The 24,384-nt window shown below is 40.5% G+C and overlaps 3 protein-coding genes across 3 annotated transcripts; all 3 read left to right on the forward strand.

Moving 5' to 3' along the window:
* The first annotated feature begins 1,602 nt into the window (after nt 1-1,602).
* On the forward strand, nt 1,603-3,528 carry LOC311241589 (claudin-4-like). Its single transcript, XM_084330462.1, has one exon. It carries the CDS (start codon nt 1,666-1,668, stop codon nt 2,302-2,304), a length of 639 nt encoding a protein of 212 aa, XP_084186588.1. The 5' UTR covers nt 1,603-1,665; the 3' UTR covers nt 2,305-3,528.
* Nucleotides 3,529-11,614: 8,086 nt separating this feature from the next.
* Nucleotides 11,615-12,932, forward strand: cldnf (claudin f). Its single transcript, XM_084330450.1, has one exon. The coding sequence runs from the start codon at nt 11,723-11,725 to the stop codon at nt 12,473-12,475; it is 753 nt and encodes a 250-aa protein (XP_084186576.1). The 5' UTR covers nt 11,615-11,722; the 3' UTR covers nt 12,476-12,932.
* A 7,182-nt stretch (nt 12,933-20,114) lies between these two features.
* LOC311232682 (claudin-4-like) lies at nt 20,115-21,065 on the forward strand (the record flags this gene model as incomplete). The annotated part of the gene is made up of 1 exon (XM_084319550.1): nt 20,115-21,065. The coding sequence occupies one exon, from the start codon at nt 20,115-20,117 to the stop codon at nt 20,745-20,747; it is 633 nt and encodes a 210-aa protein (XP_084175676.1). The 3' UTR covers nt 20,748-21,065.
* Nucleotides 21,066-24,384: the final 3,319 nt, after the last annotated feature.

Below are 24,384 nucleotides of genomic sequence, written 5' to 3' on the forward strand. Positions count from 1 at the left end.
TAATAATATTTCAAATTGCATGGGTCCGGCAGAATTCAGTAATGTATCTACAAAACCTCATCTTCCCTTTATTAATTTCCTTCGATTTTTTTGTACACGTGATCTCAAGAAGGTACTGAACGAGCTCAGTGGCAGTTTCTTATGTCTGGTCATTTTTAGCATGGTGTTATTCACTGTCAAAGATGCAAAGAAAAATCCTAATTCATATTCTCCTTTGTTTCATGACAATTTAAGCAAGCCTAGTAATAAACACAATATTTCTGACACTGCAAATACATTCACTGAGGTCCATAGATGTCCATAGATACCAAGAACATGCAAATGGACCTTGTAGAAGTGGAGCAATATTCCATTTACTTAGGTATGTATTTTAGGCGGATTTTCAGAAAATAGGGCTCCCAGGCTTAAGAGGTTAAGAACTATTATGGTGGGTGTACTTCGGTAGAAAATAGTTCCCAATAAATATTTTGGAGGTCTATGCATTATCTTGAGTAACCTCATGATTTCTGGAAAAATACATTGGTGTTAAACTTTTCAAATGTATGTTTTTGAAGTGACATGAGGAAGGTATCGCCATAAACTATCTGGATTTGTAGATATTTCTATTTTATTTTGGGTGAACTGCCCCATTAAGCACCTACAGTATTGCACAAAGCTCAGGACAGCACAATGTGTGGATATTTGTAGATACAGTCAGCCATACCTGTTCAGCCTTGCTCTTACATAAGAAGTAATTTAACTTAGCTCTTCCTTTTCCTCTTTTTATCTTGTATATTTCACATTTTATTGACTGATTGTACTACTATTTTTAAATCAGTACTAATTTTCAAAGGTTGTAAATGCCATGTGTGTGTGTGTGTGTGTGTGTGTGTGTGTGTGTGTGTGTGTGTGTGTGTGTGTGTGTGTGTGTGTGTGTGTGTGTGTGTGTGTGTGTGTGTGTGTGTGTGTGTGTGTGTGTGTGTGTGTGTGTGTGTGTGTGTGTGTGTGTGTGTGTGTGTGTGTGTGTGTGTGTGTGTGTGTGTGTGTGTGTGTGTGTGTGTACACACAGCTTAAAGCTACAATATGGAACATACGGCTATATTTACATATTGTATGTTGAGTCTGGCTTGTAGATGGAAACTTTTCTGGAGGGTTAAACTTTCTTTCAACTCAGAATAGGGGTCTCCTGTTTACAATGTAATGTAAGCGAACCCTTTTCAGCCCTAAATAATCCATGTAAAAATCATGTTTAGCTGTCACATGCTGTCAGTACGTCAATACATTTCATAATAAAAAATATATATAATAAATCCTCATCACTCATAAATCATAAATCACTAATGTCAATAGAGCCATAATGCATACATGGAGTGGGCTTTGTTTTCTGTGAAATTAAAGAACATTAGGGCATAAAGTAGGACAGAAGAACTGGGAAGTAGCTAAGTGACCTTGACGCTGTGGTTTTCTAGTAGATCAGCACTACTAGAGGACACTGGGGCCTGTGTTTGTGTGTAAACAACCCTGGAAAATGAGACTGTACCTGCGTGGTCTAGGTTCCCTCCTCTCACAGCGTCATCTATAAATGCTTGCCCCACTTCGTTCTGCTCATCTTTCCCTCCTTTTCTTCCTGGGACCCCTGTGGATCTTGTTTTCGGGAGTGTGGTGAGGAACTGAAGGCAGATCAAGATGGTTTCCCAGGGGATCCAAATCATGGGCATCACCATGTCTTTGATCGGCTGGCTCCTGGTCATCGTGGTCTGTGCCATGCCCCAGTGGAGGGTGACGGCTTTCGTCGGCGCCAACATCGTCACGGCGCAGACCATCTGGGAGGGTATCTGGATGACCTGTGTGGTGCAGAGCACGGGCCAGATGCAGTGCAAGATCTACGACTCCATGCTGGCCCTGTCCCAGGACCTCCAGGCCGCCCGCGCCATGGTCATCATCTCCATCTTGACCGGTGTCTTCGGGACCGTCCTGTCCATCGCCGGTGGGAAATGCACCAACTGCATCGAGGAGAAGTCGTCTAAGTCTAAGATGTGCATCGCGGCCGGGGTGCTCTTCATCATTGCAGGGGTTCTCGTCCTCATCCCTGTGTCCTGGTCCGCCAACACTATCATCAGGGATTTTTACAACCCCATGGTAGACGCATCCCGGAGGCGGGAGCTGGGCGCGGCCCTGTATATTGGCTGGGGAGCTACTGCGCTACTGCTGATGGGAGGAGGGTTACTGTGCTGGAACTGCCCCCAGAAAGACCACCACCCTCAATATATGCCCAAATTCGCCCCTGTGAGGTCCAGCAGCTCCATGCCCCGGGAATATGTCTGATGTGCTTGTCGTTTTCCTAAACGGACTCTTGAGATCAAAGTAGACTCACAACAACAACATAACAAAGAGAGATGGATTTCAAATGATGATGCTTTGAATGTTAAAACACAAATGTATCCTTATGTGGAAATATAATTAGTTGCCCTTTCCCCTGTTTTGAAGGAGGTTTTAAGGACCAACATAATTCAGACAGACTTGGTTGATAATAAGAATAATGGATTTTGCCTTGATAAAATAACCATTTGACATCATTATTAAACAAGGGTTTTTGTAAAGAATTGCGAGCCCTTGCACTCAGAGCATTGCCTCAATTTTCTTTTTATAATCGACGTGCTCATTATTGCAAGGGCTATAATTTCCTATTTCCAAATCGACCATTAGCTCTATATGTCAGTAACTCCGTCTGAATCAAGTTCAAGTTCAAGTTTCTTTATTAGTTGTCATACAGAAGTACAGAATACTTTTATACAAAATGCTTCTTTCTGTTACGCTCCAGAGACTGTGCTAGACAAAAAAGATAAGTATAAAATAAAAAAAGTATAGCAGTATAAAATAGAAGTCATGTACGTAGACACAAGTGTTCAATATGTACATATGTACAATGTTCAATGTAAAGTAGAAGTAACTGAGTTACCATACAATATACTATACAATATACTAATATACAATATACTATATATAGCAGAAATGGGATGAGGTACAATTTAGGTACAATTTACAGTAAGGTGTACTGAGGTATGGGTTGTAGTGCAAATTCTTTGCCAATAAATATAAAGTGTGTTTAGGTGTTCTAAAGTGTGTAAGTGGGTGCTGCATTGAGTTGTTTGTTTAAAGTGAGTGTGTGTGTGTGTGTGTGTGTGTGTGTGTGTGTGTGTGTGTGTGTGTGTGTGTGTGTGTGTGTGTGTGTGTGTGTGTGTGTGTGTGTGTGTGTGTGTGTGTGTGTGTGTGTGTGTGTGTGTGTGTGTGTGTGTGTGTGTGTGTGTGTGTGTGTGTGTGTGTGTGTGTGGATGTGTGTGCTGTGAGTGCATCTGATGGTTGTTGTATAGTGTTATTGTTCGTTGAGCAACCTGATGGCCTGGGGACAGAAGCTTCTTCTGAGTCTTTCTGTGCTTGCCATGAGACTCCGGTATCGCTTGCCTGACCACAGCAGTTCAAATCCACTGTATTTCTATGTGTGAGATTTGTTTTCTGTGACTGTAAATAAACCATAATCTATTTGACTAACGGCTGTTCAGTGCCTTCTGAATGAAAGAGTGAAAGCAGGGGAGGCAACAGCAGATCTCTGTCACCTCAGTCTTTGTTTCCAGATACACCTGACAATGAGGGCAAATAACGCCTCCATTTACAGCATTCTGTGTATATCTACTGACAGGGGCATAGCAAATGGGGGGGAACAGTGGAACTGATTACCTGGAACCCCAAGCTGAGGTGGAAGAAGTAGCCATATGATTCCTTTAAAGCTGCAATAATAATTTTCTGACAGTATTTTTCATAATTTTCTGTATAATCTTTTTTTCACATTTTCAAAACTTCTTATGACCACCTGCCATCAGAAGGTCTCGTTGAGTAATGGTGTCCTAGTCCAGGGGTTCCCAAACTTTTCAGGCCGGGGCCCAGAAAATAAGGCGGCCCAATGCACATCGTCTGGCTTTTTTTTTTTTTTTTTGCCAGGCGACCGATTTTTTAAGCCAAATATCACTTCAATCCTATTAAGTTAGTTCAAGTTAGTTATTCATTTATATGTGCTATTTATGAGAGGGCTAACTTGTTGCAAAATAATAATGATAATAATAATAGCCTCATTAAAATACTATTGTTGCTTCGGTTGTTTTCAGCGTTTTATGTGCATAATCTGTTATTTAGTTTGAAATGTTCGTTGAAATAAGTAGATTTTTCGTTTTTGTTTATTTATTAAGTTAATATAAAACCATATAGTCACATTTTAGAATACAATAGAATAGAATTTTAGAATACAACTAGAAACACTGTCCTGGCCTGCTTCTAAGTTCAGTGGCCTGACAAAAAAAATTCAAATAAAAAAATTAAAATTAAAAAATTAAAAATTAAAATAATATTTTTTTTTATTTTTTTTTATTTTTTTTTAAATCATCTCGCGGCCCACCCGTGGCTGCTCGCGGCCCACCTTTGGGTCGCGACCCCGACTTTGGGAACCACTGTCCTAGTCAATCAACCCTGCTATCAGAAGGTCTCGTTGAGTCATGGGGTCATAATCAATCAACACTATCAGAAGGTCTCGTTGAGTCATGGTGTCCTAATCAATCAACCCTGCTATCAGACGGTCTCGTTGAGTCATGGTGTCCTACTCAATCAACCCTGCTATCAGAAGGTCTCGTTGAGTCATGGTGTCCTACTCAATCAACCCTGCTATCAGATGGTCTTGTTGAGTCATGGTGTCCTACTCAATCAACCCTGCTATCAGAAGGTCTCATTGAGTCATGGTGTTCGACTCAATCAGCCCTGCTATCAGAAGGTCTCGTTGAGTCATGGTGTTTGACTCAATCAACCCTGCTATCAGAATGTCTCGTTGAGTCATGGTGTTCGACTCAATCAACCCTGCTATCAGAAGGTCTCGTTGAGTCATGGTGTTCGACTCAATCAACCCTGCTATCAGAAGGTCTCATTGCGTCATGGTGTCCTATACTCAATCAGCCCTGTGCTGTGCCACCAGCAGCCAGTCTGTTGTAATTCCATCATTTATTTTCTTTGTAGAGAAAACACGGACTGAGCTTTGGCCCCACCCATTTTATAAACCTATGGATTTTAAAATGTATTTTTTTCAGCAAATTACTTTATTACATTTTTGTTACATTATTTCAATATTGTGCTGTCAGAACAGTATTATATTTTTAGGTAAAGTATTTAATGTTCTCTATACGTATTGTAGTTGTAATCTAGTAATCCATGCATGAAATTATTATATATATTTTTTTGCAAATCTCTTTGTTACAAGACTGTGTGACAGTAAGGCAGTCTTATGTTCATACGTATTTAGAATGGTCACTTTGGCATCTTGCTAATCTGGTCTGACTGGAAATCAGCTTAAAGACTAATTTTGTTATTATTGATTCCACCTTTCGAACAGAGATGTTGACAAAATAATTTCCTCCACTGACTCTCACCTGTACAGATCCGACACCAACAAGTGTCAGCGTTTTACGACTCTCCTCTTCAGCTACTCTACTTCAGCTACAGGCTTTTAAATGTTGTCTTGTGGAAGAGTCTTGTCCTGGGCTCTTGCTTATAGGATCATCGGCTTGCTTGGAACCATTTGGATTTGTTTGCTCTTATGGGAAACAGTGGCTGGTGTAGCGCGTTACGACATCAGTTTTGAGCAGGGGTGCAGTGGTCATGCCACACGGTACCACGCCGTCCCAGCACTTTTCTGAGCAGAAGTACGTGCACGGATGTGCATGCGTGTGCACACAAATGCGTTCACAACTTTCACTCGACTCGTTGCGCCGTGCGCGGCGCGCCAAGTACCGGTACTCACCTATCACCTATAGTCTTTGCATAACAATAGCATAGCAATAGCATAACAAAGAACGAGAAGTGCAAAACCAAAATACAAGCCCTGTACCAATTGCTGTGGAACCTGCCACTACAAATGGTCCCGACTGGAAGGATGAGACATTTCTTAAATTGTGCTTCAGAAGGAAACTGTCCTTCTGTAAACTGTAAGTTACATTGTTAATTTAGTTTGTATTTACTTTTCTAGTTTAAGTTAATTCAATTAAAGAAATTGTAACTACAATATTGTATCTACAATTACATTTAAAACATTGTTTGTTTTTCAACCATTATCTGTTGACAATATAATTTCTTTATATATTGAAGGCTACATCCTGCTACCTTTTTCAGCTTCTCTATTTCAAGGCAATATTTACAAAAACTAAACTAAAACTAGTAATTTCCTATACAAACATGTTTCCTACTATTTATGCATAATAATCATCTGTTCTGTGCGCACGCGAGGGAACATGTATGCGCATGCGCGGGAGTGCACGTGCATGTGACGTCATTTAAACAGAGTACAGGCACTTCTGAAATTACGACTGCACCCCTGGTTTTGAGGGCATGTTGATAACTTGTGTGTTGGATCAGAGTGGAGAAATGGAGTGTAAAATGACAGATCCTCCAGTGAGGGTGAGTTTTTGGAAGCTGCATGTTAGCAAGGCTTTGATCGTCTCCATTTATATTGGTACTATCAGCATCATCCTGGGCTATTTCCGGTGCAAATGCATCAACTTTCCAAAGGACAAGACAAAGGCGATGTTCACAGTGATGGTGTCCTGCACCTTTTATGCACCTTTTATGCGTCTCTTATGTCTCTGTAACAGTAATTAATGTCGATGCTACAGACAATAAGCAGGGCACTTTTTCTGTCAGGCCCCCCTTTGGCGGACCAAAATATATAATTTTCTGTAATCCAAAAAAAATAAAGAATTATTATAAATCTCAAGGCCCCCCCTGTCATGCCTCTGCGCCCCCCCTGGGGGGCGCACCCCCCACTTTGAGAAACACTGGTGTAGTGTGATGTGTGCCGTGTGCCAGTGTATGGTAGCCATTGAGCCTGCATAGCCCAAGGTCTGGTGCTACCAGTGGTGGTGAAGGAGGCAATTTCCACCCTACATTGTAAAGCGCTTTGAGTGTCTAGAAAAGCGCTATATAAATGCAAGTAATTATTATTTAATTATTATTATTGATGTGTTGTGCTTCTTGTTCAAGACCATCTTCCCCCACAAGAAACCAAGAAACACGTCAGCTAATATCAATTTTGTAATCTTGGGGGACCACTTCCTACACTATGAAAGACCACCTCCTATGTAACATAACATGTAAAATAACACATTTCCATTGACGGGCCCCCCCCCCCTGAAAGTGAGGGGAAATTGTAGGTGAAAACAAATGTGTTAGTAGTAAATATACCGTATGTAAAGTAGTATATGTTACAAATTCAACCAAAAAGTTCACTGTGTACTTTCACTGTCTGCCTCCGCCTTGTTTAATTAATATCTTTAAAGATAAACACAATTTATTCCATTCATGTCTTGATTATAATGGAATTCCTTTTTTCTTTTTTATCGAATATAGCACTTTAATTGATAAATGTGATATAATGTAGCAGAGGTAAATGGCAAACATTAACCATATGTTCTGCGCCGGTAATGTACGTTTTCACTTTGGCATTGTGAGCAGAATTAATGCTGGTCTGATCTGTCCGCTTCCTCCTCTGTTTGTGTGTGAGCGTAGTAGCGCCACCCACACATTCCAAGTCTTCTCTTAAGGAATACGTCACACGCAACAGAGTACCGTAGTATTCGGTGCAAAGCGCCAGTCAATTTAAAGACATGCATAATGCTCCCGTGAAAAACAATGAAACCCGGAAATTTTCATGAATTTATAAAAAAAAACTGGACGCCCCCGGACAGGGCGTGAAAAGAGTACATGTCCGGGAAAAAGAGGATGTTTGGTCACTCTACGCTATTGTCATTAAAATGCCTCGTGGGCCTGATGTGGCCCGCAGGTGGCCTATTTGGAACCCCTGATATAGACATATCATACATAGAAAGAAACCGCCAATAAATAATATGTCTGTGCATTGGAGTGGAGATGGACCGGCCGGCCCACTGGAAACATTCCTGAATTTCCCGATGGCCAGTCTGCGCCTGATTTGGGGTGAACTGGGGTTGGTGCCACCTCCATTTCAGTGTCAATGCTTCTTGACCTTGTTGTAAGAGAACAAACAGTTAATTTAAATGACCATAAAACATGGTAGGGGGTCATAGGTTAAAGGTCATTCAGGGTTATAGTCACTCCTCCTTTTCAACCTTAGCACATCTCTTCCTTCCTTGCTCCATCTCAGCCATTCCTCATCTTGGTGTTGTGTTGTACCACTGAGAAAACACAATACACATACTTTGAAGTACAAACAGACACATCTATGTCTATGTCTGTCTGCATGTCTATCTGACCTGTATCTCTCTCTCCCTCTCTATCTCTCCCTATATCTCTCTCTCTTTCCCTCTCTCTTTCTCTCTCCCTCTCTCTCTTTCTCTCTCCCTCTCTCTCTATATAATATAGCTCTCCCTCTGTCTCTCTTCCTTTCCGTCTCTCTCTCTGCCCTCCCTCTCTCTCACACACTCCCCATCCCATATAAACTCAGTATATTCCTGCTTAAATACCTCTATACATACTACATGCTGTATACTATATATCTATATCTGTATATTATATATCCCATACATACCTACTCTTATTAGTTATACCACTAGCCAGTACGGCTTACTACCATAGTGTATTCTATTTGTATCACTGTACATAACAATACTGTACATATATCAGTTACTGTAATGTACATAGCATATTTACTCAGTAGCTTCATTATATATTCAATTTCATCACTTGTTACACTGTATATTGTTATGCACTTTACTGTTACATTGCACTCTGGTTAGATGACAACATATTTTAGTTGTACTGTACTTGTGCTGTATGATGACAATACATTTTAATCAAATCTAACAAGACAGACATGCGGCCGTGTATTTGTTTCTCGTCAAACCCAGGCCTGCTGTTCGGTTCTTCATTCAATTTAGTAGTAACGTTTTAATTCACAATTTGGAATCTGGCAGAGGCAATAAGACAGATAATAAGATAAGATAAGATATGATATTCCTTTATTGGCATCATAACAACATAGGGGGATGTATAGCTATGGGCAGGGTAATAGAAGAAAGCCATAAATATAGGCAATCAAATTCGGAATATAAAAATATGAGGAAAAAATAAACAGTCTAAACAGTATAAATAACTCTGAATATAAAAATATGAGAAGTTGGTCCCTGGGGCATCGCCGCATCGGACTGTGGCTGCCCCTCAGCGATAATGCAGTTAGGCCTGTGTCATTATAATGCAGTTATCAGTAGGGTTGGGTACCGTTCACATTTGAACCGATACTGGTACCAGTACCAGTTCCTGGAATTCGGTATCGGTACTCAGTGGTACCCTTTTCCGGTAAATAACTCTTTGTAATAACAAACATATTTAATTTGTAAAAAAACAAGTCCAAACTTTAATTGCTATGTATTGATCGCATGATCATGTATTGTGTTTTTAAATGTTTAAATATCAACATTATTTGGCCATCCTCAGTAAATATGATCAAACTCCTCGTCTGGTCTTTCCAAAGATCCAAGAGACGGGACAATAATATATATTTGTGGAAAAGGCTCCCTCTTGTCTAGCATATTACACTCTTATACTAATTAATTTAATACTTTAATTAATGTGTAAAGGTACCGAAATTTGGTACAGATTGATCTAGCGTGAATCGGTACTCGGTAGTAGCGATGTAATTCGGTTGGTACCCTTAAAATTACCGGGTTCGGTACCCAACCCTAGTTATCAGTGCTTCAGACTCTAAAAAGGAAATGATTCAAGGATAAAAATGTATTAATTAAGGGCGGGCAAAAACAATGACATAGGGGGGCAAGCTTTTCTTGCAGGGAAGAAGGTACACTAGAAGTGGATTAGTGACCTCTGAACCTTGTGTTAATTCAATTATCTCTTGAGTGTGTGTGTGTGTGTGTGTGTGTGTGTGTGTGTGTGTGTGTGTGTGTGTGTGTGTGTGTGTGTGTGTGTGTGTGTGTGTGTGTGTGTGTGTGTGTGTGTGTGTGTGTGCGTGTGCGTGTGCGTGTGCGTGTGCGTGTGTGTGTGTGTGTGTGTGTGTGTGTGTGTGTAAACTGCATTAAATCACCCCTGAGTTTTGGTTTAGAGAAGATCTGTTTCAGTGGAATGTTGATACTCCTGTCTTATGGGTCTGCAGTGAGACGTTGAGGAAACTATGTGGTATAAAAACAGTAGCCTGTTAGAACTATCTTTGTAAGGCGTGTTTTTCATGGTATTGCTCATGAATATATTGCAGTAGAATCAAATCAAATCAAATTTATTTGTAAGGCCCGACAACACACGTTAATGTCCCCATGGGCCGGACACATCTTCTTTAAACAAGTCAAGAAGAAACATCACAATAAGTCAAGAAACAAAACAAGAACACCATAAGGTGCAACAAATTTAAAATAAATGCAAAATAAATGAATGCAATGCAAACACTCCCAGACATACCCCACGCGAAGGTAAGGAAAAACTCACTAAAACCTAGCACTAGGAAAAAATGCACCACAGGCATTGAGGAGAGAAACCTTAGAAGGGCCAATTCAAGGGGGGATCTCCCTTCTTAGATGTCGGTGATAGTAGTGTTGCAGACGGACAGTTGGTAAGCATGCACTCATGTGTGTAGTGAAACACAGATGAGTGCATGCAATAGCAACTGAACATTTAGAAAATACACTCTATTGGTCCCAAAAACGATTCAAAAGTAGTTACAAATGACGTTTGGAGCCCTCACAGGCACAAAATAATGCTGAGAAATGGAGAACTTTGGCTCATGAATATGCAACACTTTATGTTTGATTTAGTTCTTATCACCCATACAGTAAGAATGACTTGTGGCTATTTACACTTTTTTTTTTGCTTTCTGTGAAAATCCCCAACCACCCCACCCCTACACATATATTACGTACACGTGTTGAAATTGTAGGCAAAAACAAGTAAATATGATAACAATTTAACAAAAAGGTTCACTGTGTACCTTCACTGTCTGCCTCCACCTTGTTTCATTAATATTTTTCAAGATAAACATAATCTATTCCATTTATGTCTTGATTATAATGGATTCTTTAGTATTTAACATACATCACATTTTATCACAAAAAACGAATAGCGCTTTTATTGATAAATGGTAAATATTAACCACATATGCTGTCTAGATGTCTTGTAATTGAGATTCATTGTTGTGGCTTTATTGTTTTAAAATCCCAATAATGTTGTTGGTCCACCAGAACCATGAACATTATGGGAGTAACAAAAACACCACACAATGGTTAGAGCTTTCAATGCTTTTTAAAGCAATCAAAGCACATGATTGATCATCATGTGTTCATCGTCAACACAGTCGATCCCAGTTTCTGGGGCCTTTTTCAATGTCAAAGTGGTGGAGATGAAACTCTGTTTACCAGACTCGTTAAGAATAATTTCAATATGAAAAGAGATATTGAGGACAAAGCCATTGCATCTTGTTTAAAGGATGCATGCCACTCCCCCCAGCTATTCCCTCTGTGTATCTACAGTGTGACAGACAAGAGGAGGAATCTCGTTTGGCAAGAAAACAAACTCACCTGGTGACAGGACACCACTCCTCCTGTCCGTTCCTCCTCCTCTGACGAGTGGCAGCCAGAGGAGAGCCACGTCATTCCGACAGCACAGAGCTCCGGAGAGAACCAGACTTGTAAGCCACAGGACTAGTTTCTCCTATACCCTCGAACACACACTCACGGACATGGGGCGGATCGGCAAGGAAGTGGCCGGCCAGGTGGTCAGCTTCATAGGACTGGTCTTGGTGGGGGTGAGCTGCGGCGTCCCCATGTGGAGGACAACCTCCTACATTGGTGCCAACATTGTGACGGGCCAGGTCGTGTGGGACGGCCTGTGGATGAACTGCATCATGCAGAGCACGGGCCAGATGCAGTGCAAGCTGAACGACTCTGTGATGAAGCTGAGCCGAGACCTGCAGGCTGCCCGGGCCCTCGTCATCATCAGCATCGTCTTCGGGGCCATCGGCTTCCTGGTCACCTTCATCGGGGCCAAGTGCATGGGCTGCCTGAAGACGGACACGTCCCGTGCCAAGTTGGTGATCCTCGGAGGCATCCTCTTCATCTTCGCCGGTATCATCATCCTCATTCCTGTCTGCTGGTCGGCCACCATCACCATCACCGACTTCCAGAACCCCTTGACCACCGAAACCCAGAAGAGGGAAATCGGGGCGTCGATCTACATCGGCTGGTCCGCGGCCGGTCTGCTTCTGATCGGGGGCATAATCCTCACCACCTCCTGCCCACCTCAGAGGCCCATGTATGGATACCCGGGCTACGGACCGCCCCCGGGGTACCCTTACACCAACCCAGGCCCAGCAACCTACGCACCCGTGTACGCCCCCCCGCTCAGCAGAGCATACTCTGGCACAGGGTCGTATGTGCCCAGCAAACCCTATGGAGCTGCACCCACCACATACTCTGCCAGGCAATATCTGTAACTAAACTGATATGGACAGATAAAGAGAGAGAGACTCTTCCTGCATAAAGACCTTTCCTCCATAATTCCTCTCAAGAAGTTGTTTTGCCTGGCTTTACCACTGCAAAGTAAACATTGCACAGATCATACACTTCAAGTTGGTATTTGCACCACTGTATTTCTGTATTTCTGGGTCGAAAGGTCCACAGGTGAAATGTGTTGATAGTGAATCTGCTGTGTGCTCTAATTAATAGCTCTGAATGTGCTGCTGATGTTGTAAACTTCTTGAGAGGAATATCGTTTACCATTGAACATTTGTACCTACAGTATTTAAGGCAATGTTGATATTATTCTCTCATCCTTGTGTCAAACAGATACTGTAGCTTTGTAAATAATGACAACTTGCAATGTACTGTGTATGTTCTCTGACAATAACAATGTTTCATTTTCAATAAATCGATTTTAAATATGTATATAAATACGTGTTTGTGGAATTAATCATTATCATATTGGTATACAGTGGAATCGTTTTATATGTTAGTCAAACAGTACAGTCACTGCAGTGTCAGGGGCTACAGTGTGTGTGTGCATGTGTGTGTGTGTGTGTGGGTGTGCGTGTGTGTGTGTGTGTGTGTGTGTGTGTGTGTCGTGTGTGTGTGTGTGTGTGTGTGTGTGTGTGTGTGTGTGTGTGTGTGTGTGTGTGCGTGCGTGTGTGGGAAAAAAACTAAAAGACAAAAACATGCAATAACCATGAATACATTCCAATAACTCTGAATACAGACAAAGAACCCCATAATTTCAAACCTATAATTATGTAAAGATGATAAGTTAGAGTGTTGTGTTCACTCATAGATAAAGACAGTAGAGGTTGAGTACTTTATTATCTAAAGATGGTAAATTGGAGTGTTGTGTTCACTCATAGTTAAAGACAGTAGAGATTGAGTACTTTATTATCTAAAGATCAGATATAGCTTTATTGATCCCCTTGGGGAAATGCAGGTGTCATAGCAACATGGGGGGGGGGGGGGGGTACAGGTATGGGCATAATAATAGTAGAACGTCATTAATATAGGCAATAAAATTAGATATGAATATAAGAATAATTATGAGAAAGTAAACAGTGTAGTCAAAGGTGCAGATGTGGGTCTGTATGCCCTATCAGTTATATTATACGTTACAATAATAATAATAATAATAATAATAATAATAATAATAATAATAATAATAATAATAATAATAATAATAATAATAATAATAATAATAATAATAATAATAATAATAATAATAATAATAACTGTATTTGTATACATATATACAGTGCAATAAAATTGTTCAATAAAATACAAATAAAATAGCCCTCATTTACAATACAATAATCTGGTTGAAGCGGGCTCCTGAGTTACTTTACAGGATATGGTTCTGAGTTACTTTACAGAACAGCAGAGCAAACTTTGAGTTTCTGTACAAAGGTCCGTTCTAAACTACTTTATAGAACTGTCCGAACAACGGGACAGCTCCTTCTTACTTTGCGTTTCTTTACAAAATTCATTCCTATTTTGTAAAGATGTTGTTGTCTATATGTTTTATAGAACAGTTCTGAATTACTTTACAGAACAGAGCAGTGCCTTAAATACTTTGAGTTTCTTTACAAAGTTCAGTTCTAAATTACTTTATAGAACAGGTGTTCAAACTATAAGGGTAGCCCCTTAATACTTTGAGATTCTTTACAAAGTCCAGTTCTAAATTACTTTACAGAACAGTTCTGAATTACTTTACAAAACATTGTTCAAACTATTAGAGCAGCTCTGCCAAAGCACTGGTTGAAGCGGGCTCCTGAGTTACTTTACAGGATATGGTTGAGTTACTTTACAGAACAGCAGAGCAGCTCAACTCACTTTGAGTTTCTTTACAAAGGTCCGTTCTAAATTACTTTATAGAACAGTCTGAACAATAAGGCAGCTCCTTCTTACTTTGAGTTTCTTTACAAAGTGCAGTCGTATATAGATGGTTATAGAACAGTTCTGAATTACTCTTTCCTCTGAACTTGTTTAATACATTTTTTTTTTTTTTTTTTAAAGATAAAAAGAAAAGTGGGTCACAAAAAAAAAGAACAGTTCTGAATTACGTTACAGAACAGAGCAGTGCCTTAAATACTTTGAGTTTCTTTACAAAGTCCAGTTCTAAATTACTTTATGGAACAGTTCTGAATTACTTTACAGTAAAACAGTTGTTCGAACTATTAGAGCAGCTCTGCCAAAGCACACGGTAGTATGTCTATGAACAATGTTGATGTAATGAGTCTAGGCAGATTACAGTGCATAAGAGGTAGTAAGATAAAATCACCATAGAACTGACACATGAATTTGACAGGAAGTGCATACAAGTAGGCAGAATAAAAATAGTGCACGTAAAATACAATTTGTGTCAAGTCAAAGTCTGCCTGATTTAGTGAGTTGGCTTCCCTGATGTTTTTGGGCAGTTTGTTCCATAGTATTGGGGCGTAATTGACAAAGGCTGCATCACGATCTTCTTTTGACTGTTTCTGGGAGCCTCTTGTAGTCCAGCAGCTGATGATTGATTGATTGATTGATTAATTGAAAACTTTATTAACAGATTGCAGAATGGGTACAGTACATTACAGCTCAATACACACAATTGTTAAGGGATGCAGACCAGAGAAAGACTTTCGTCTTGTTTACATCAGGGTCCCCCATTTTCAATTCATCATAACATATGACATACACGACATACAGATAGACAGTACTCATTTATGACATACCAAATTTGCAAATACAGTACTGTTTGTGATATAAAAAGAGTCTAAAAAAGAGAGTATATACATTTGACGTAGAAACTGTACATTGGAGGAGGTTGGGTAGGTGGGGTGGGGGTGGGTGGGGTCGGGACTGTACATTGGAGGTGGTTGGGTGGGTGGGATGGGATGGGAGGGGGGGGGGGGGGTTGGGTAGGCGGGGTGGGTGGGGGAAACTGTACAAGCAAAACTGTACATTGGAATATTGACGAAACCATACTTGGTTCCAAGAGGAGGGTCTCGTTAGGTAATTTACTGTACATTGGAGGGGGTTGGGTTAGGACATTTACAGGGGCCAGTTTCGAATTGCAGTCTCTCGTAGGTGTTCTTTGAGAGTGGTTTTGAAAGTGGGTAGTGATTCACATTCCTTTACAGCTTTGGGTAGGGCGTTCCACATTGATGTGGCATAATTGCTAAACGTGTTTAAGTCCCTTGTTTGAGCCAAATCTGGGTTTAACATGATTTTTGGAGCTCCCTCTGGTGTTGTGATCGTGGTATTCACTGACCTTTGGGAAGTATTTTGACATGTACATGGGTACCTTAGTCGTGTAGCGTATCTTGTAGACCAGGCCCATTGCAAGTTGCTGTACTCTGTCGTCTACTCTAAGCCATCCTAGGTTGTCAAAGTGGGCAGGGGTGAGGTGGGTTCTAGGAGTAAGGTCAAGCAGTAGTCTGACCAGTTAGTTTTGAGATGTTTGTAATTTTGTTTTTAGCGCCTTTGAGGTGCTTTGGTACCATGAGGTGCAAGCATAGTCGTAGTACCCTGCCAGAGTCTGATCATAGCGTTCTTGCTGGCCTATGCAATATGCATAGCAATATGGGCAATAAAGAATTTAATCTGAATATATATACTATGAGTAAAGTAAAGTAAACAGTATACACAGGTGCAGTATACACAGGGTACCCTAACTGGCATGATATACGTCATACGTTATATGTAGTCCGTGCAGGTTATGTGGTTAAGAGTCAGACACATAGTGATCAGACATTTATAATAGTTCTCGAGTTCTGCTGCCGTTAGTTCTCCAGCTGTTGGCAGCAGCCCCTGCCCACTGTTGGGGAGCCTGATGGCTGCTGGTATGAAGGACTGGCCGAGGCGGTTGGTGTGTCCCTTCTCCTCATAGAGGGGATGGGAGGGGTTCTCCAGGATAGCGGCCAGCTTCCTGGTAAATTCCTGGTCACTCTAACTTCTTGCTAAATTAGAGTGTTGTGTTCATTCATAGTTAAAGACAGTAGAGGTTGAATACTTTATTATCTAAAGATGGTAAGTTAGAGTGTTGTGTTCATTCATAGTTAAATAATAATAGTAGTAATAATAATAATAATAATAATAATAATAATAATAATAATAATAATAATAATAATAATAATAATAATAATAATAATAATAATAATAATAATACACTTAATAATATTTGTATAGCACCTTTCATACAAGAATTGCAGCTCAAAGTGCTTCACAGCTGCAAAAAAAGACAGGCATAAAATTAGCAAAATAGACAAAGTCAAGGTAAGATATAGAACACCAAATCACAGTTCTTCACATTACGACCCAACATCCCAATAGGCCTTCATGTTTATGGCTCGATCGTCACACATAATATGACAATTTTAAAATAATAATAAGAGTAGCAAAATAGTGCAATAGTGCAGTACAATAAAATAATTAGTAAAATAGAATAGACAGAGTAAAATAATGCAATAGTGCAGTGCTGAATTACTGTTTAAACCATTTCAAACCTGACAGTCTTTCTTCCTGTTTGGTACCCAATTTGACCCTTTGAACTTCCCTCTCAGGGAAAATAGAATAGAATAGAATAGAAATACTTTTATTATCCCGTGGGAAATTTGACACTGCAAATCGCTCAACATTTAATAATAATACATCTATTTTATATAGCGCTTTTCCAGGTGCTCAAAGACGCTTTACATGGGCAGGAGAGACAAACTATGGCAAAACAAAAAACAGAACAAAACAGAACAAAATAATACATGACAAAATAAAATAAAATAAAACCAACAGAATTAGAGGTCAAAAGCAAGATTGAAAAGGTGAGTTTTGAGGGCTGATTTAAAAGATGTCAGGGTGTTTGCATCACGGATATGGCTGGGGAGGGCATTCCAGAGGGAGGGGGCAGCAGCAGCAAAGGCCCTGTCGCCCCAGGTCCGGAGCTTGGTCGTGGGAGGTGTTAGGAGGTTGGCATCTGCAGACCTAAGGCGACGGGTGGGCGTGTGACGGTGGAGGAGGTCGGACAGGTAGGGAGGGGCAAGGTTGTTGAGGGCTTTAAATGTGATGAGTAGTATTTTAAAATGTATCCTGTATTTGATTGGAAGCCAGTGGAGGTCGTGGAGGACAGGGGTGATGTGATCAGAGCGACGGGTGGAGGTGAGCATGCGGGCAGCAGAGTTTTGGACATAAACATTTAGACAGAACAGGTCACGAATAAGAATAATAAAACAAATCAAATCAAGTTGCCTAAGATAAGAGTAGAGTAAAATAGAATAAAAATGGAATAAAATATACAGTAAATAAATACAGTAAAAATATACTGAGGTCTACAGTAGGTGTAATATTGCACAGTGCTGTTTCAAACTAAGTCCAGGAAGATGGTAACTGCCACTCTGTGCTCAGTGATGCAGTGAGGCACAGTGATGCATTGTATAGTCTGATGGCTGTTGGAATGAAGGACTTCCTGTGCCGTTCAGTGCTGCATTTAGGTAGTGTGAGCCTGGCACTGAACCTGCTCCTCCTGTCCACCAAGTCTGTGTATAGTGGGTGGGAGGGTTTTTCCCTGATGGCCTGGACGCCCGGGAGCTTAGCAAGGCTCCTCCTCTCCGCCACCCTCGCTAGGGAGTCCAGCTCCACCCCAACCACGCTACTGGCCTTCCTGACCAGCTTATCCAGCCTGTTTGTGTTCCCTGCTCTCAGTCCGCTGCCCCAGCAGGTCACAGCATACAAAACCTCTGTCTCAGGGCACAGTTCCTTCTCTCAGGGCGCAATTCAGGCCTAGGTCCCCCACATGGTTTAAAACCTGAGTCTTTCTTCCTGCCTGATACCCACACAGTTTAAAACCTGACAATCTTTCCCACACAATTTAAAACCTGTAATAAAAGAGTAGAATAGAATAGACAGATTAAAATAGAATAACATAGAATTACTGTTTAATTATAGTTAAAGACAGTAGAGGTTGAGTATATTTTCTAAAGATAAGTTGGAGGGTTGTATTTCATAGCTAAAGACAGTTGAGGTTGAGTACTTTCTTATATCACACACACACACACACACACACACACACACACGCACACACACACACACACACGCACGCACACACACACACACACACACAACGCACACACACACACACACACACACACACACACACACACACACACACACACACACACACACACACACACACACACACACACACACACACACACACACACACACACACACACTCCAAGTGATTTGAATTGACTTACTTAACTTTGAATGGTTAGCAATTCAAGGTTCAAGGTTCAATTGTAATTTCTGCGTAGAGGACCCACTCATATTTTCATATAGTGAAAAAGTTGTTCACTTCAAAATAAAGTGACCAATAAAAACTGTCCAGCGTTTTAAAATGTTTTAGCCAGTTTCACAAAATAATAAGTAACAAATTAAATATAAAATAAATAAATAAGGTGCCACAGTACACAATGTATTACAATTAAAAATGTTGAAGTGAGCAGAGAGAGAGAGAGAGAGAGAGAGAGAGAGAGAGAGAGAGAGAGAGAGAGAGAGAGAGAGAGAGAGAGAGAGAGAGAGAGAGAGAGAGAGAGAGAGAGAGAGAGAGAGAGAGAGAGCGAGATTCACAATGTATGTAATTTGTGTTATTTAGGCGCCAGGGGGGAAATTACACAATTGGTCAGGCTTTGAAGTCTTCAAATGTCTAGCTGTTCAGAGTTTTTGGAGCCAGGAACACTGTTTACCTAATGTACTGCCCAGTTTGTAACAGGTTTTTACTCTTGGTGTGGGGTAGCCATGGGGAGGAATGAAGTAATACAAATGTTGGTGTGTTGCTACTTCCACCAAAAACACTGTGTTTAATACAAGGGAAGAAAGAGGAGCTGGACGTCTTAACAAACATGTTCCACCGATTCAGGGAAGTCATTATACAATTGTTGAAAATATACACATGTCCCCTTTAACCTTCATTTAGTAAGCCAGTAAGATACTGAAACGTAGAAACGCACTGCCCATATTAACAGTGATATAGATCAAATGGGATAGATTTGTCTATTAAAACTCTGATGATTAATTAAAAGAATTCTGACTAAACGAAAGTAATGATGGAACACGGAAATTACCATCAAAATTAACCATAAAACCTGGAACAGAAAAATATGCTTCTTTCTTCTGGCTTCTGGCTTCCGGTGATGACTCATTCTCAGCCATTATTGATTACTTTAAGTTTTTTTGTTGTGTTTATTTTGACAGACTGGCTCTTCCAGTAACCTGCCCAACCAACGGTTGGTCACCTGAGGAGCATTGGTTGAATGGAGTACTTAGAGCGATCATTGGCTCAGGGTTGATGCGCATCTCATCGATACTGGGCCCCATCTGCATACAGACAATGTAAAGAATCTGGTCAGGCTGGAAACTTATTTATGGGGTCAAATGAGGAAGGACATAGACTCCACCCTTCAGACGAGACAACCTTATAACTGAAGAGACTGTGACCCAGTCATTATCCCGCTACAACCAAGCTGAACTGACCTACTCTTGTGAGCCTCTGTTTGTTTGTTTTTTCCCATACAACTACTACTACTACTACTACTACCAAGCAACCAAAAACAAGACTTCATCATGGTGTCGCTGTGTCGACAGATGCTGGGCTTTACCCTGGCCGCCATCGGCTTCGTGGGGACCATCATTGTGTGTGCTCTGCCCATGTGGAAGGTCACGGCCTTCATCGGAGCCAACATCGTCACGGCGCAGACCTTCTGGGAGGGCCTGTGGATGAACTGTGTGATGCAGAGCACCGGCCAGATGCAGTGCAAGATCTACGACTCGCTCCTGATCCTGCCTCAGGACCTCCAGGCGGCCAGGGCTCTGGTGGTCATCTCCATCATCGCATCGGCTTTTGCGATCATCGTGGGCATCGCCGGGGGCAAGTGCACCAACTTCGTGGACGACGAGACAGAGCAAACGAAGGTGGCCATCGCCTCTGGCATCATCTTCATCATTGCAGGCGTGCTCGTCCTCATCCCCGTGTGCTGGTCGGCCAACACCATCATCAGGGACTTCTACAACCCGCTCACCTTGAGCTCTCAGAAGAGGGAGCTGGGGGCAGCACTCTATATCGGCTGGGGCACGGCCGGGGTCCTCCTCCTTGGCGGGTCTCTCATCTGCAGCTCCTGCCCACCCAAAGACGACTCTGATTACCCAGTCAAGTACTCCCAGGCCAGGTCCCAGGCCACCAGCCGGGCCTACGTTTGAGCCATCATTTGTCAAATCCTTTTATTTTTTTAATGTCCTCAAAGGATTTCTGAAAGCGACACGTAATGAATGGAAGAGGACTCATTCAGGACTGGTTGTTTGAGTAATTCAGAATTGTTTACAGAGATAGTGTGTTTGCCTGAGGAAGGAGAGCACAGTGCATCACTTTGGGGAGGAAAATCCACATTGGCGCCAACATCGTGGCCGACACAATTTTAAGAAAAAAATCAAATCATGGCTCCTCGCCAATGTCAAAAACTAGATTTTAAAATGCATGAAAATGTTGTCTGATACATTGTTGTCTGTGGCTACGTTTGTACTGCATTTAAAATGTTCATGTCTATTTAGTTTGTCATATTGTTATTTATGGTCATGTTTTGTATTGCTTGTCTGTCTGAGACCAAGGACCACAATGGAAACTAGTCTTGACTTTTTTGTGTAGCATCCTTGACGTTTTTCTGGAATCTTGTATTTTTTTAAATGTCTAATAAAATCAAATGCATCCCCTTAACAATTGTGTGTATTGAGCCGTACTGTATTGTACCCATTCTGCAACCTGTTAATAAAGTTTTCAATCAATCAATCAATCTCAAGACAAGTTTACAAGATCAGCAGCACATTCAGAGCTATTAATTAGAGCACACTATCACTATCACTATTCACTATCAACACATTTAATTTCACCTGTGGACCTTTCGACCCAGAAATACAGAAATACAGTGGTGCAACTCAATACACACAATTGTTAAGGGGATGCAGACCAGAGAAAGACTTTCGTCTTGTTTACATCAGGGTCCCCCATTTTCAATTCATGACATTTATGAGTTGGGCAAGTTACTTTAAAAAAGTAACTAGTTACAGTTACTAGTTACTTCTTCCAAAAAGCAACTAAATTACTTACTCGGTTACAAATTATGAAAGTAACTAGTTACTTCAGAAAGTAACTATTGCGTTACTTTCAAGTAAATGTTTTACATAAACAAATCTAAACTATTTTAATGTTGCTGTGGGACAAAGTGAGACTAGCCTCCAATCAAATGCCATGTATGTAGATATTATAATTACTATGTTTATATAGTGGATCATACAAATACAAACACAATAGATGTTTTGGAACTTTTGATATGTATTGCCCCTCAACAGGCCACAACTGGGCAACATTAAATTATGCTTGTTAACACTTCGGAGTATACCAAAAATAAATAACAAATATATACACTCTTTGTAGTGCAAATAAAACAAAAAAACAGATGTGTTGTGTGTGTGTCTCACTCTCTTTCTGTATCTCTCTAGTTCTCTCTCTCTCTCTCTCTCTCTCTCTCTCTCTCTCTCTCTCTCTCTCTCTCTCTCTCTCTCTCTCTCTCTCTCTCTCTCTCTCTCTCTCTCTCTGAGCACCTGAAGACTGTGCTATTAACCTGCATGCTATCACCCCTTTGTTGGAGATCATGGACTTGTCAGAGGTCAGAATGAGATCAATGGTAGTTTGTGTTGAATCACACAGCTGGTTGAAACTGTGCAGATCACAAAACCTACTGAAGGCCTTGAAGACGGGTGCTTCTTTACGTAGAATATCCGTTTCCGGAGGAATATCGTCTAACATTGAACATTTGTACCTACAGTATTTATGGCAATGTTGATATTATTCTCTCATCCTTGTGTCAAACAGATACTGTAGCTTTGTAAATAATGACAACTTGCAATGTACTGTGTATGTTCTCTGACAATAACAATGTTTCTGTTGAATGAATGCAAATAAATTTCAATAAATCGATTTTTAAATATGTATATACATGTTTGTTGAATTAATCATTATCATATTGGTATACAATGGAATAGTTTTATGTTAGTCAAACAGTACAGTGTCAGGGGCTACTGTGTGTGTGTGTGTGTGTGTGTGTGTGTGTGTGTGTGTGTGTGTGTGTGTGTGTGTGTGTGTGTGTGTGTGTGTGTGTGTGTGTGTGTGTGTGTGTGTGTGTGTGTGTGTGTGTGTGTGTGTGTGTGTGTGTGTGTTTGTGTGTGTGTGTGCGCATGTGTGTGTATGTATGTGTGAGGAAAAAAACTAAAAGAAATATAATTCAATAACCATGAATACATTTCAATAACTCTGAATACAGACAAAGAACCCCATCATTTCAAACCTATAATTATGTAAAGATGATAAGTTAGAGTGTTGTGTTCACTCATAGATAAAGACAGTAGAGGTTGAGTACTTTATTATCTAAAGATGGTAAATTGGAGTGTTGTGTTCACTCATAGTTAAAGACAGTAGAGGTTTACTTTATTATCTAAAGATGGTAAATTGGAGTGTTGTGTTCACTCATAAGACAGTAGAGGTTGAGTAGTTGATTATCTAACCTTACTGTCATGCACTTGTCCTAATAAACTAACCTACACTGTAACACGCAACACTTTGATGAACATTGTTACTCAGCTCAGTTGTACCCTTCCTGATGACTTGTCGTACAGAACTTGTAAGTCGCTTTGGATAAAAGCATCAGCTAAATGACTAAATGTAAATGTAAATCTAAAGATGGTAAGTTAGATTGTTATTTTTACTCATAGCTAAAGACAATAGAGGTTGAGTACTTTATTATCTAAAGATCAGATATAGCTTTATTGATCCCCTTGGGGAAATGCAGGTGTCATAGCAACATGGGGGAGGTACAGGTATGGGCATAATAATAGTAGTGTTACGGTTCAGACAGGTATGTTGGACCCAAATGCAGGATAGGAAAAAGGTGCGGAGACGGTAGTTGCTCTTTCTCAACAAAACAATGTTTATTTATTTCGTCGAAACACCAAGAGCCAAAATATGATACAAAAAGGAAACTAAACAAAACTAAACATAAACTAATAACGGCAGACGCATCCTCCAGGCCAGGCCGGGAGCGATGCGACTCTCCGTAGACAGCTCACGGTAACGAATAGTGAAGAACTGACAACTGAGAAAACAAAAGGAGATCATTATAAAGAAAGTCAAAACACACACAGCAGGTGCCGATTAGCAACCAGGAACCTAGGAGAAAGAACAGGGTGAAATACTCCAGGGTGGCGCTAGGGCATTTCTTCCTAAGGGAAGCAAAAGGCCCAAATGTTACAAGTAGAAAGCCATTAATATAGGCAATAAAATTAGATCTGAATATAAGAATAATTATGAGAAAGTAAACAGTGTAGTCAAAGGTGCAGATGTGGGTCTGTATGCCCTATCAGTTATATTATATGTTACAATAAATATAATAATAATAACTTTATTTGTATAGCACCTTTCATACAAGAATTGTAGCTCAAGGTGCTTTACAGCCGAAAAAAGACAGACACAAAATTTGCACATAAAGTGCAGACATATAAAATCACAGTTTTTCACATTAGGATCTAGCATCCCAATAGGCCACTTTGTTTATGGTTTGATTCGATGGCATAAAATGACTTAGAAAACAAGCATAACAAGATACAGTAGCAGCAAAGTAAGGCAAATCACAGTTTTTCATATTAGGATCTAACATCCCAATAGGCCTCACTGTTTACGGTTTGATTCAGTTTTAAAATAGGCAGTAATAAAAAGTATACAGATAGAATAGAAAAAAGTGCAGTAAAAATTGTTAATAAAATAGAATAGACAGTAAAAGGATGCAGTACT

Source organism: Notolepis coatsorum (genome assembly GCF_963971535.1).
Source record: "Notolepis coatsorum genome assembly, chromosome: 1".
NCBI lineage: Eukaryota > Metazoa > Chordata > Actinopteri > Aulopiformes > Paralepididae > Notolepis > Notolepis coatsorum.